The following is a 14,772-nucleotide window of genomic DNA, read 5'->3' as shown; positions in this document are numbered from 1 at the left end:
GACAGATCGCAGTGTGATCGCAGTGAACCTTCACTCACATGCACTGCAATGCATACGCAACAATCGGCAGATTGCGTGCATAATCGCAGTTGCGATCGGTGATGAATCAGGCTCAAGGTACATTAGATCAGTACTTTTGTCGCAAAGGAATTGGTATAAAGCCACTTTTTAAACATGATGTTATGTGAGGCATGGCGGGGAATTCTCATATCAGAACTCAGAGATGGGCTAAGGAGAGATCGGTACTGCTTCTACGGCCGCAGTGTATCTGAGAAGTTATGTTAATGCAGCAGGAGGAGTCTTTTGTAAAAAGACACACACTGCCAGCTTCTCAGATCTGTTGCCTGTGTCAAAAAGATGCAGCATTGGATCACCATAGTGACGATCTGCCAGTCCATCAGACATCTGCGCGACCCTATGTTTGCTCAGAGTGTTCAGCTGCTGAAGCCAGTGAAGCTGTGTCTGATGAGGCAGTCGCTGGCTTCAGCATGCCCCAGAAACAGAAGCGACACAATTCGTTTTTCTGAAACATGACCCTTCCTGTCCCCAAACAGCCTACACTGCGACCGGAGCTGTAGCAGCATCACAGCATAAGTGCACTGAGGCTCCAGCGCATGCTCAGTCACGGAAACATCAGCCAATAGCGACCGAATAGGGACTACGTCCGGGAATTAATCTGTCTTTTGCCTTTTTACCCAGATTAGTGACAGTCACACAAAGAGGTACATGAAATGCCAGCATCAGTGCACCCTTGCATTGTAATTTTATCGCATTAGTGATGTGAACAAGAAGCATATGTTAAGAAAACATCTCTGGCGGGACACTTGACGTGACTAAAGCTGGCCACACACTAGACCAACTTACATCCAACCATCCAAATAGTTGATTGGTTGGAATAAAAATCTGGTAAGGCATGAAAGCAAATGACAATCAGTAATTTGCTCCCAAATGCCGGAAAATGGACAAAAACTGTTGGTAGAACAAATTGTTTAGATCAAACATTTAACAAACTTGTCTGACGACCATTTTCATCTGTTTTCTGGCATTTTGGAGCAAATTGCTGATCATCATTTACTCCCATACATTACCAGATTTTCATTCCAACCAGCCAACTAGTTGGATGGTTGTATGAAAGTTGGTCTAGTGTATGGCCAGCTTTAGTCACAAAGTCCATGGTGCACCAAACTAACAATAACTTGCAAGTCCATGGTACACCAAACTAACAATAACTTGCAAGTCCATGGTGCACCAAACTAACAATTTCTTGCAACAGGTGTGCTAGGTGACTGTCTCATGTGTAAAAGAAAAGTTGCTGTGAGCTTTAAACCAGATAGCATACCTTGAGTTTAACACTAATGTGATAGCTATTTCCATGTTATAATTCTGAGCAATTAAGTAAGGACTTGCAGTAAAGTTGGGTCCCTTGACAGGGGCTGCAAGCTTAAATTCTTTGAACAATTCATGAAACAAAACCCCACTGTTTATTATTATTGTTATTATAGTGACTGCAGAGCCCCTGTGAGATTATTATATATATATATATATATATATATATATATATATATATAAATAATACAGGAGAATGTGATGAATATCACCGTTTCGTAGCTTTATTCCTGCCCCTTCATCAAGGTAAAGACCTTGATGAAGGGGCAGGAATAAAGCTCCGAAACGTTGGTGATATTCATCACATTCTCCTGTATTATTTGATGTTCATCTGAGTGCCGCCGATGTGGATTATAATATATATATATATATATATATATATATATATAGTGACAGGGACAGCATGCTTTCACATGAGGTTAATGTGGAGCAGCAGGTGTGTGCAGAGATGGAGCAATAAACAGCATAGTAATGACATCCAGTCCAGGTTTCCCTGAAATCAGTTGTAAGCCACAAGCAAGGCTAATTAGAAGAACCTGTTATCTGTCTTTAAAGTTGTGTCAGTGCAAATCCACAATGGTGAAACAGTTGCCCAGACGATAGGCTGGGGGGGATGTGGGGTTACAATAGGAAGTCATATGGATGTGTTACCAACTTGCTTGTGAACTGCAAATTGCCATGCTGTGAAGTGTATGCTGTCCGAAGCTTACCTGATGCTGTTTACCTGCCTGAGAATAAAGGAACTACTTGAACCTTTTAATACAGCGTATGTGATCCTTTTCATATATATATATAATTAACAGGACAGAAGACGATGATGTTAAACAACAGATGATATATGAAATACGTTAAGATAGGAGATAAAAGTTCTGGAACAGTAAATGAGGCCAATACTCACCTGGGGTAACAGATCGATAATCCATCATCATACAAAGTCTTATAATGGTGATTTCTAAATCCTCATTCATGAGCCAATACCTTCTCTAAAGCCTACTTCCTCCATTGGTTCCCCCCATGCACTAAAATGGGCATAGCTTCTTTTCCCACTTGTGCTCTCTCTAATTGTGCCTTCACACTTTCTGTCCACACCTTCTTAACTTCTAGAATTACCACTTCCCTGTCCTGTCCTGATCAGACCATATTTCTCTACAACAAAAACCTTAGGGGGTCATTCAGGCCCGCTCGTGAGCGACAGTACGCTCACAAGCGGGTCGATGTTCCCCCACTGCGCATTCGCACGAATAAGAGGGAGCTCCGTCGTGCGCATGCGCGAGACCCGGCGAGCTAAGGGCTCTCCATCGCTCCGGGTCTCGCACCAAAGGGGGCGTGCTGTCGATGTTGATTGACAGCAAGCCCCCTTTGGTGGGCGTGCCTGCCAGACGGAGGCGTTCCCATGGGAACGCCTACCGTCCCAAGCCGGCCCCACTGATGTCAGTGGGAGTGATTTTGGCTCTGATAGAGCCAAAATCACTTCAGGGCTTGCGGCAGCGAGACCCTACCGCAGGGTCTCCGTCGCAAGCCCGATGGTCGCTATAGCTGTGGGTGGTAACCCACAGCTATGAGAGCGTCCATGAGGACGCTCCAAAAAAAGGTAGGGGGGCCCTGATTCAGAGCGAGCGCTCTGGTCAGAGCGTTCAGCTCTGAATCAGGCCCTTAGTCCCATGGCAGCTTCAGCCACCACACGTCACCCTAAAAACTCCAAACATCAACCATGGTAGATCAAGATAACCCACTACTTACAAAAGTGCCACTGCACTGCTGAGCTTCACTGGAAGAAAACTAAACACTATGCCAATATCCTTCACTACAATTTCATGCTTTCCTCCTTAAGCACTGATCATTTCCTTAATAAGAAACCCTACTTCAATTATCTTATCTATTATCTTATCTAACCAGTGCACTAACCTATAATGACATATTGCAGCTTTCTCCTGCTGATGAGGTTGCCTATTTCAAAGGCATCAGCAGTATCAGACAAGACATCTCCCCTACACCTACCCTAAATTAATTATTCTCTGTGATTGAAGTTGCTATCTCTGCACTAATATCTGTCCCCTGAATCCCAATCCAATCACCTCTCAAATTCTCTGCAGCCTCTCATCCAACATTTTCCCTTCTCTGGATCACTTCTTTAGTGTCTCTCACTACGGACACATTTCCATCCGCCTTCCAACACATTTTCATGTCACCAATCTTGAAAACCATTGATCACCCTATCATCTTGCACAAGCTTCACACAATTGGCCATCACAGACGTTTTCTAGCTCACAACCTATCTAATCATTAATTTCATTAGCATCTACACCTCTGTCACATGCTTCTATCCACTCTTTATAAAGATGACACTGAAAACTGCCTCTCCTTCTCTGATCTCTCCCCCTCTTTTATATGTTGCAGGCACTTTGTCTTTCTGTTAGTTCCACATGGATGTCCCAATGCCCAAAATGTTCAACTGGAACTAATAAACTTTCTGTCAGGGTTCTGCCTAGGATCGGCCGTTACTCACCACTGCATCGGCTTCCCCTGACTGCTCTTGCAGTTAGACATCGGGTGTGGCGGCGGGTAATGCACTGAGGATTCTGCCTTACGTGCTATGGGGTTTCCATGGGCGGCCCTGTGTCTTGGAGATTGTGGTTTTCGTTATGGGCGCCGCCATGACAGTCCTTCTCATGTGACAGTATCTCCACCAATGGTAGCATGGTCTTGGTCAGCTGACCCTGTTCTCCTATCACTGCTACCTATGGGTATATATCCGGCCTCAGAACTCCAGGAAGTTGCCTGAACAACGTTTGCCATTTCTGGTGTATGCTAGTGGTGTCCTCGTTCCAGGTTCCCTTGTGACTACCCTCGATCGAGTCTTTGCAAGTTTTGCTTCTCGGCAGGGCCGCCATCAGGGGGGGGACTGCCGACACTGGAGTCCCGGGCCCGGTCACAGAGGGGGGCCCGTCCGCAATCCCAGTATCGAACGCAGGGGGGTTTCAGTACCTAAAAACCCCCCTGGCCGCTGATCCATCACCGCTGCTGAAGTGTCTCACTGGAGTTCAAAACAGAGTCTGTCAGTAGAGGAAGCTGCCGGCATGCGCGCCGCACGGCAGCTCCTCGTAGCCACGGAGATTGCAGAATGGGAGGAAGCTGGTGCGTTGACACACAGCTCCTCCCAGGCAGTTTCCTGTTATCCTCTCAGGCAGTTTCATGTGCGGTAGTGATTCCGGTCAATCACTGCACTGTCTGAGCCCAAAGTTTCAGTCTATGTGGACTTTTAGCAAGAATGTTATTGATAAAAGTCCGGATGTACTGAAACGGTGGACACAGACACTGGGCCTGAGACACTGGGCCTGATTCAGAGCCGCTCGTAAGCGGCCGCTCGTTCGCTCCGAGCAATGTTCGCACATCTGCGCATGCTTATGGGTCGTAGCCGCTCGTAAGCGGCCGCTCGTTCGCTCCGAGCGATGTTCGCACATCTGCGCATGCGTATGGGTCGTAATGCGCATGTGCCAACCAGTCATTGCGGTCGGAAATCGAGCGCTCGCAAAATAGCAAGTGCCTGCTAATTTCAGTGACAGGATGAGGCGTTTGTGGGTGGTAACAGGGGAAGGTGCTTGAAAACGGGGAGTGGAGATCCGAACGCAGGCGTGCCAAACGGTCAAAACGGGCCTTTTAAGGGTGTGCATAATTAACAAAGCAGCGTCATCGGCTACGTCACTTGGTTGTTTCTTAGCCTGAACTGTTCGCATGATTGCGGTAGGAAAATCCTACCACAAGCACTGCGAGCAGTTCAGACGCCTTTCGATGTACTCGATTAATTAAATAAATAGCGGAGATGACGTAGGATGCGAGCGGCCAGGGGGCGTCTTTACAAAATAACGAGCGCAGGTTTCGTTCGCTCGCTCAGACATAGAGGCGTCAACAGACTGCAAAGAGCGAGCGCTCAATTTAAATAGCTGGCCCCTTTTTCTGAACGAGCGAGCGCAAATAGCGTCCGGCTCTGAATCAGGCCCACTGTTATTTGAAGTCTTAAATGAAAGTACCCATGGGTGACGCAGTTTCTCCAATTCTATCTGTCTGTCTTAAAAACCCCATTGCAAGTCCTGCATTTTCCCCTGCAATCTCGCTGCCCGCCCACTTCGCCACCCTTCCACATTCCTGCCATACAACCTGCCCCTAAAAAGACAGGAGCAGCGTCGCATGGGGAGTAGGACTAGGAGCAACAAAAACAAGGTAAGTGTGGATGGAGAGACAGAAGGGGGCTGGACTAGAGACACACCAGAAGGGTGCAAGCTGGATAACCAGAAGGGTGACAGGGCGGGGAGACACAGAAGGGGTGCTGGCTGGGAAGACACAGAAGGGGGTCTCTCTGGAACTGGCTAGACTACATAGTTGGAGTTGCACAAACACGGGAAGGGGGGCCCTGCCTGTTTTGGCAGTCCCTGGCCCCACAATTTCTGATGGCAGCCCTGCTTCTCGGTGCAACAGTGCATCATACCATCTTTGCCTTTATGCAACTCCATGCAACTTCTCAGTGCAACAGTCCGTCATACCTCTCTGCCTGTGTGCAACTCTGTGCCACTTCTCAGTGGAACAGTGCGTCATATCATCTCTGCCTGTGTGCAACTCCATGCCACTGCTCAGTGCAACAGTGCGTCATACTACCTCTGCCTGTGTGCTACCCCATGCCACTTCACGGTGCAACAGTGCGTGATATCACCTCTGCCTGTGGCAACTCCAAGTGCCGTCTCTCAGTGCAACAGTGCATCTGGACACCCTTGCCAGTGGGTATAATACCATCCCTAGTGCCACAGTGTGTTACCATCTCAACCTGTGGGTACCTCACGTACCATCTCATGGTGCAGTAGTGTCTCGTTAGAGTCACATTCTTCGGGCCACCGGATGTGTGAGTCTCTATTCCTACGGATTTTGGGTACCTCATCAAAGGACCGTGACCTGCTTGCTGGGTGCAGCAAAAACCGATATCCCGATTGGTGGGGTCACTGAACACCTCCCAGCAGGTTAGACTCCACACCTTTGATCAGGTCTCATCAACATCCAATTTCTGTGGATGAGGAGATCATATATTAAGGCCCCTCGCCTCCGATTCCTTCCAGAACCTCGGACCTCTGCTTTCAATACTCCAGTGGCAAGCGTGACACTTTCCTTCTAAGAGAATTCACCACCCATATTTTTCTCACTAACAATAGAAAGATGCCCTCAATCTTCCAAGCCTGCAGTGTAGAGGTAGATTTACTAAAGGTTCTAAAGCTGAGAAGTGATGGTGTTGCCCATAGCAACAAAACAGATTGTAGCTATCATTTCTCTATTGCATTCTAGAAAATGATAGACAAAATCTGATTTTAGAAGGTTTAGTAAATCTACCACTCTGTGTCATCTTTGACTTTGGGCCTGATTCAGAGGCACACGCTATTTGCTTGGCGTCCCTATTTTTTTAAGTTCTGGCCTCCAGGCCGCTCACACAGCTGTGGGTGATCACCGACAGCTTGTGCGAGCGGCCTGGCGATGGTCGCGATTATCGCGACCATCGGCATTGCGAGGAGACCCTTGTGGTAGGGTCTCAGGACTCGCAATGCCAAGTGGTCTTCCAGCTCTAATAGAGCCGGAAGTCCACTACTGACATCACGAGTGATGTCAGTAGGGCCGCCCACAAATGGTAGGCGTTCCTTCGGGTTCGCCTGTTTGTTCAGCCACCCCCCCCTACCCGCCTACAAAACGGGGCGAGCTGTTGATCAACATCGACAGCCGCCCCGTTTTGCCCGCGAGCTCCAGAGCGAGTGAAGGTCTCACTCGCTACAGGGCTTGCGCATGCACGCTGCGCGCGCCGCATGTGCGCATTGGGCCGTCGACCCGCTTGCGACCTGGTCTGAATCGTGTCCTTTGTCCTCTCTTCTACTCTTCTTATTCAGTCACTCCCAAAATCTGTCACTTTATCTGAATAACATCTCTAGAATATTCAGGAGATCGAACAGAGGGCCTGATTCAGACCCGGTCACAAGCGCTGTGCGCTCGCAACCGGGTCGATGGTGGCCCAGAGCGCATGCGCACGACGGAGCCGGCTCCATCGTGCACATGCGCGAGACCCGGATAGCGACGGGTAATCCGTCACTCCGGGTCTCGTACCAAAAGGGGCGTGCTGTCGATGTTGAGTGATGTCAGTGGGGCCGGCCCCAGACGGTAGGCGTTCCCATGGGAACGCCTCTGTCTGGGCAGCCACGCCCCCGGCACGCCCACCAAAGGGGACGTGCTCTCAATCACCTTCGACAGCACGCCCCCTTTGGTGCGAGACACATAATGACAGCTTGGGCAACATCGACCCGCTTGCGAGCAGGTCTGAATCAGGCCCTGCATCTCCCACTCACTAAGATGGACACTCTATTTGCCTCAACTTTTTCCGCTTATTTTACATCTCTATTTTCTGTAAAGGCGCATATACACTACACAATAAAATTAATGATTGAACGATTACGACATCGTTATCGTTCATTAATCGTACAGTGAATATGCCAGTAACGACCAGTGATGCGCGCTCCTGATGTTCATTATCGGCATCTGTCATCGCCTGACCATGCAGGCCAACCTAACGAGATCGTTTCCCCTAACATATGGGCATATCCCAGAAATTTATTAGAGAGTAGGCAAGTGTATATCATGTGACACACAGTTTAGTCCAGGGGTCTTCAACCTTGGCCCTCCAGCTGCTGTGGAACTACACATCCCAGTATGCACTGCCATAGTTTTAGCATGCTGTTATACCAAAAAGGTGGCAGTGCATGCTCGGATGTGTAGTTCCACAGCAGCTGGAGGGTCAAGGTTCAAGACCCCTGGTTTAGTCTATCGCATAATATCTTGGTGCATGAAGGACTCCTGCACAAAGGGGGAGGGGGTTATCAAGCCTTGGAAATAGTGAATTTGAGTAGTTACCCAGTTGCACAGACTGGCTCTTTTGATGAAAGGAAAAAATTTGCACCTTCATCTCAACCAATAATTTTTTGACGTCTTCATGGAACTAAATACTAATATTCACAATTTATGTAGGAAGAGATATTTTATCCTTAAAAATTAAATAAAACTGAAGGTTTACACATTATAATAGATGAGGTCCATAATGTCCCCACTAGCGATTTTAATCATGAAAACAATGTAGGCTCTCTCGACCTCATGCAGAGTCGGTCGCGAGCGCCGATGCGCTCGTAACCGACTTGATGGTTTGGCCTGCGCACGCGCAGCAGAGCCCCGGAGCGACAGAGAAACTCTGTCGCTCCGGAGTTCGTTACCAAAGGGGCGGCTGTCGATGTTGATCGACAGCTGCCCCCGTTTGGTAGGCGGGCCCTGGGGTGTGGTTTCCAAAATGGAGGCATTGCTTTACCAAAGCCTACAGTTTTGTGGGTGGCCGCACTGACATCATCAGTGATATCAGTGGGGAGCTTCCTGCTCCATCAGAGCCGAAATCTCTCTGGGGCTTACGAGTGCCCAGACTCAACCTTAGGGTCTGGTCGTAAGCCCCGATGGTCGCGATGGTGATCACCATCGCGAACATCAACCTGGTCGGTCGTTAAGCTGTGGGTTGTAACCCACAGCTAAACGTTCGACAAGGAGGCGGCCGTTCAGGATGCAAGCGGCCGCCCTGATTCAGGGCGACCGCTTGCAACTAACGACTGCCTCTGAATGAGGTCCTCTGTGCTAAGTCACAAAAACAGTTTTATCATGCACAGAAATGAAATGTGCAAGAAATTAGAGCATGAGGGAATTGAGTAAAGACAATTCACGTACTATAAATCCTGCATACAAAGGTCAGGTAGTGAGGTGGTTTGTTATTCAACTCACCAGGGGTGTATCTAGGGTTCCAAGTGCCCCTGGCAAAATAATTGACTGTCGCCCCCGCCTATGCTCCAAAAAGGGATGGTGAGCTCCGAAGGTGCGTGTCAAAAATAAGTGAGTATGGCCTCATGGGAAAAGGAATGTTCTGTAACAGATGGGACAGGTATTGCAGGATCTTTCAGCACTGAATCCTGGGAAAAAGGTGAAGGGTCATCCTCCACCTCTGTACCGCTGGCACCCATCAACTGCCTGAGGTTAGGAATTCATGCAGCAGCAAGCATCACAGCTGCCACCAGCCATGATCTTTGAGAGCAATGCTGAGCAGCGGTGCTCACTCTAGTCCCGCTATTGAGTTTGCTGGTTGTGTGGCGCCCCATCTCGCATAGCTCCTGCAGCTTGTGATCCAGATGCACTACCCACGCTACGCTTCTGCACTCATGGTAGCAGCAGCTTGCTGAAGTTGCTCTCCTCACTGGATGGGGCACTGGCTGGTTCACTACCCCCTTGCCACTGGGTGCCCCCCCTCTTGGCCGGTGTTCCTTGCGAGGGTCATCCTGGCCAAGGGGAAGATATGTCCCGGTACTAAAGATCCCATGTAGACTGGCACTTACACTTTGTTATGGAATAACCTCCACTAGTTCATAGGTCTCCATAGACTTGTCTAACACTTAACAAATGTATGAAGTCTAAAACTAATGGCATTATTAGTGGCAAGTGAGGAGCATTTAACAGACCAGTTTTCATTATAAAACTTTAGTAGTGACCTGCCCATATGAAAATGCCATAAGCATAACTTTCTTTATATATCCCATTGAGATGAAAGGGAGTGGTTCACAGGAAAATATACATTGATATTGCTGTTTGCTATTCAAACATAACTATAATGGAAGTGTTTTGCGAAAGCATATATTGCGTGTATTTAACTTTTTTAATAGAGGAAGTGTGGCTTAGTGGAAGGTGGGGCTCAGCGGAAGGCGAGGAGGGGGGTGTCCAGCATGTTCTAATTCAGGAAGGAACAGAACGGCACCTCACTCGCTAACATACATGAAAGGCAGTGTCAGTCTCACAGCAGCAGAGCGGGTGTCTGGGCGGCTTTTGTACACGAGATTGCAACAATTTACAAGCGTTCACCTCACTGCCCACTCCCAGTCTGCTTCCAGCCAGTAAGCGCACACGCACTGTGCCATGGGGCGTGCTGGTAGTGTCCCTAGTGATGTTTGCTACTGAGCTGAACAGTGCCAGGAACTTGGTGACCATACCATCCGGATCTATTGCACTGCCGGGTCAGGTGGCGCCCCCCCCTTGGTTGGTGCCCCTGGTGAGTGCCGTCCTGGCCAAGGGGTAGATCCGCCCCTGCAAATCACTACAGTATATATCCAGTGTCGCTGGACCTCGCTGACAAGGTAAGTAATGTTGAATACCAGTGACGTATTCATTAGTATCACTGCGCTCCTAAACTAAAAAATCTCTGGTATTAACATTCGTTGATAAATGCGGCCCTAAATTCCCGGAAACTACTTTGGCATACTCATCTTTCTAATATCACGTGCTTGGCACCCAGTACTTATCTATTTAAATTGCAAATAGTCTGCTATATGCTTTCTACATTACCAACAGCCATTTACACACTATTTAATATGAAAAAACAAGGGAAAGAGTGGGGGGAGGGGAAAAATTGGGCAAAAAAACCTGAGCACTGGTAAGACAAAAATAACAAGGTGGTAATTCTATTTAAATCATATGGTTATTGGTTACCCACTGATCGGTATGAATCAAATGGTGAATATCATTCACCCATGTCACATGTGTGGGGGTGCACCCCTGAGAGTAAACATGGAACAGGACAGAATATGAGAAAAAGAAACTCTCTTTTGGGGGGCACTCGTTGATAAATAGCGGATTTATATACCCCTGCAGGGGCATTTGTGCTCCTCGTTTGAATCACACTGCTATATAAGGAGAATTTGTGCTCCTTAATTTAGTTATATTGTTACATAACCTTGTTGCTCTTTTTCATACTGAGCAATTTTCTTGTTTTTACTCTCACGTGTTCATTTTTTGAAACACATATTATTAAAAATTAGTATTAAAAGTTACGTTTTATATAAATACGCTATTTATCAACGAGTGCCCCCCAAAAAAGAGTTTCTTTTTCTCATATTCTACACTATTTAATTTCCAAGACTGCTGGCACAGACATAACGTTGTGTTGTTATTGTATATGTATTTTAATAGTGTCGAGAAATACTGACTCTCTCCTATTTTGTTTTATTGCTTTCAGATTTTGAGTAGGTGCAGATTCTGCTGCGATTATACACCAGGTTTTCAGAGAGAGATTTTCAGAGAGCACACCATTTTTGCTTCCCTTTATTTTGATAATACAATTTCACTCAAGTGTTAATAAATATTATGAAACTTTATTTTATATGTTAAGCAATGATGTTTTGATAAAATAACTAACCTGCTGCTCCTCCTTGACTTTTGATTACGAGTGGGAATTTGTCAATATCATTTCTAGTAAGGTCGCAATGCACTCCTATACATGCGCAACTTTCGACATTTTGCTTGTCGCTCTAATGGCCATGTCAATGTTCTGAATGTCAACTTTTCATACCGTACCCTCTACCATAAAAAAGATGACCTTTTATTTCATGTAATTGGTGAGCCCCCAGCTTTACAGTATAGAGAAAATGTTTATGAATTTTTGACTATTCATTTCGTGTCTTCAACAAACATAGGGATAGGGGTCACAATGGGTAATATATGTAAGTGGTAAGGTCTCCTTGCTTTTAGAGTAATCTGTCAGATCACTATTTATTATTCTGGCCTTTAAATGTTCTTCTTAATGTCGACATTTATAATGTAGACACCAGAATGTTGACTAATGCTGCATACACACACAACGATTTAGTTAATGAACGATTTTAGTAAGCGATTTTCTCCCTTGAAAAAATTACCTAAAATCGTTTACTAAAGTTGTTCATTTACTATGTTCATTTAAATGTAATGAACGATTTTTACATACTCCCTTACTGAGTTGACAAGTCTGACTGAACTACAAACTACAAATGTGAACGCGCATGAACGAAAATCGTTCATCGTTAGACTCAGAAAGAGAACGATTTTTACAAACGATTATCGTTAAACGATATTGTTTCATGATAATCGTTCAAAAAATCGTTGTGTGTGTATGCAGCTTTAAGGTGCATACACACTAGACGATATGCTCCCTGAGCGATATCGTCTAGTGTGTCCCCGGCAGGCTGTGCTCAATGTCGTTCATGACATTGAGCACAGCCGCTGAACGATATCATTAGCGATATCGTTCAGCGCCGGGCTCTCTCACCCATTCCCTGACATGCAGCAACCTGACGGGGTCGTCAGGTTGGCCTGCATGTCAGCCCGATGAACGAGGATGACGAACGACCCGCGGGAACGCGCGTCGTCGTCATCGTTCATCTTTTTTGTGTTAAAAATGGACGATAAAGTGGACGACTGAACGATAACGATATCGTTATCGTTCAGTCGTCCACTTTAATCGCCCAGTGTGTACGCACCATCACAGTTTTTCTTGTATAATTTAGTCTAATCCTAAACTGTACACAAATATGTACTGTCGATATTCTTGTGTTGACACATTAAATGTCGAAATTATTTCCAGTGTTATAGATAAGTCAAAAGACTATAGTTATAACGTGCGACTAGTGCTACCCTGCTCCCTACATAAGTGGATTGGAACTAATACAAGCCTTGCACATGGGTGTCTGAGGAAAGGAACCGATTACCTCCAGATAGTAGAGGTCTAACGAGGTGATCTGGGAGTCCAAAAAGTCCTCGTACGTGTTGAACTGAATGATGATCGCGTCCATAGCCGCTCCGTTCTCCTCGTCCTCCATCCTGCTATCTCTGGGCTGTCACACAGGCTCTCAGCGTCCCTAGCAACCGGAGCCGTACGTCACAAAGTTCGGGACAGACCGCGTTTATGACGTCAGCCAATCACTGGTCTGGCCCAGGTGATCCCGCCCCCATGTGAGTGACGTAGCACCGCCCGCTGTTGGCTGTTAAAAGCCGCAGGTCACTGAACAACGTGAGTTCCCAGCACACAGCTTCTTATTAGATCACAAATGTGTAGAATTCCTGTTTACAGACATGCTTGGTGCAGGCTCTTGTATGTGTTCGAGTATTGTACAAAGAGAAACTTGTTTTTGTTATGTTTCTTGTTCTGTGCACTGAATGCTATAGTTACCTAAAGTACAGGTTGTTGCCACATGATTTGTAATACATACTTTGTTATTAACACAGTATGGGGCAGTGGCGTATCTATAATGGGTGCAGTGTGTGCGGGGCACACGGACCCTCGGATCCAGAGGGGCCCCGCACCGCACACCCTGCTCCCATATTAGTTTAAAATCACCTGTCCGTGGTCCTGCGTCTGGTGTCAGCGCTGCTCAGAACACCGGAAAATGGCCACCGCAGCCATTTTCCCGGTGTTCTGTGCAGTAGACTCCGGGCACACTCTAGTGGGAATGGGTATGATATACCGCCGGCCATGATTCCCGTCAGCGGAAGCCCGACAGCGCTGGAAATCCCGATCGTAAGTATCCACTAACCTAACCCTCCTTAGGGGTGCCTAGCCCTAACTTCCCCCCCAAGTGCCTAATCCCCCTCTAAGTGCCTAACCCTAACCACCCCCTTCCCCGCTGCCTAAACCTAAGTCCCCCGGGGGGGTGCCTAACCCTAAGTCCCCCCCGGGGGTGCCTAACCCTCCCTCCCCCTAGCCTAACCCTCCCGGGGGGTGCCTAACCCTAAGTCCCCCCCGGGAGCCCTAAACCTAACCCTTCCCCCCCCCCCGCGGCTGTCCGCTCGCAGCGCCCGGCATCACTACGATCGGGGAAATGCGGGCGTCTACATCTAGACGGCCGGCATTTCACTCTTGCCGGCATAAGACAGTCGGGAGGCCGGCTGCCGATATATAGGCAGTCGGCTTCCCGATTGCTTCCCCTCTAGTGTGCACACTCTAGCATGCACAGAACACCGGAAAATGGCCAGCGGGCACACTCTAGTGCCCGGAGTCTATTATTGCTCCGATGGCTGGCCAACCGCGTCAGTCGGCTGCCGGTCACCGGGGAGAGAGGAGGGGGCCCCGCACGCTGAGTGCACACGGGCCCCGCACGCTGAGTGCACACGGGCCCCAGCCTCTCTTTAGACGCCCCTGGTATGGTCTCGCTGCCCCTGGTATGGTCTCGCTGCGGTAGGGTCTCGCTGCCGCAAGCCCAGGAGTGCTTTTGGCTCTATCAGAGCCAAAAGCACTCCCACTGACATCACTAGTGATGTCAGTGGGGCCGGCTCCAGACGGCGTTCCCATGGGAACGCCTCTGTCTGGGCAGCAACGCCCCTGGCACGCCCACCAAAGGGGGCGTGCTGTCAGTCACCATCGACAGCACGCCCCCTTTGGTGCGAGACCCATAGCGACGGCTTGGCTGTCGCTATGCGGGTCTCGCGCATGCACACGATGGAGCTCCCTCCGTCATGCGCATTAGGGTACCATCGACCCGCTTG

The 14,772-nt window shown here is 48.0% G+C and overlaps 1 protein-coding gene across 2 annotated transcripts in view; it reads right to left on the bottom strand.

Annotated features, from left to right (window-relative positions):
• The window catches only part of CFAP299 (cilia and flagella associated protein 299), a 569,143-nt gene extending 556,025 nt beyond the window's left edge, over nucleotides 1-13,118 (bottom strand). For both annotated transcript variants that reach the window (XM_088452111.1, XM_088452110.1), the window contains exon 1: nucleotides 12,999-13,118. In XM_088452111.1, coding sequence (XP_088308237.1) covers nucleotides 12,999-13,109 — 111 coding nt within the window. In that variant the 5' untranslated portion in view covers nucleotides 13,110-13,118. The remainder of the gene's footprint in view (nucleotides 1-12,998) is intronic.
• Nucleotides 13,119-14,772: the final 1,654 nt, after the last annotated feature.

This window comes from Taudactylus pleione, unplaced genomic scaffold (assembly GCF_031769625.1).
Source record: "Taudactylus pleione unplaced genomic scaffold, aTauple2 ptg000033l, whole genome shotgun sequence".
Classification (NCBI taxonomy): Eukaryota; Metazoa; Chordata; class Amphibia; order Anura; family Myobatrachidae; genus Taudactylus; species Taudactylus pleione.
This window is presented reverse-complemented; position numbering and strand designations above follow the sequence as displayed.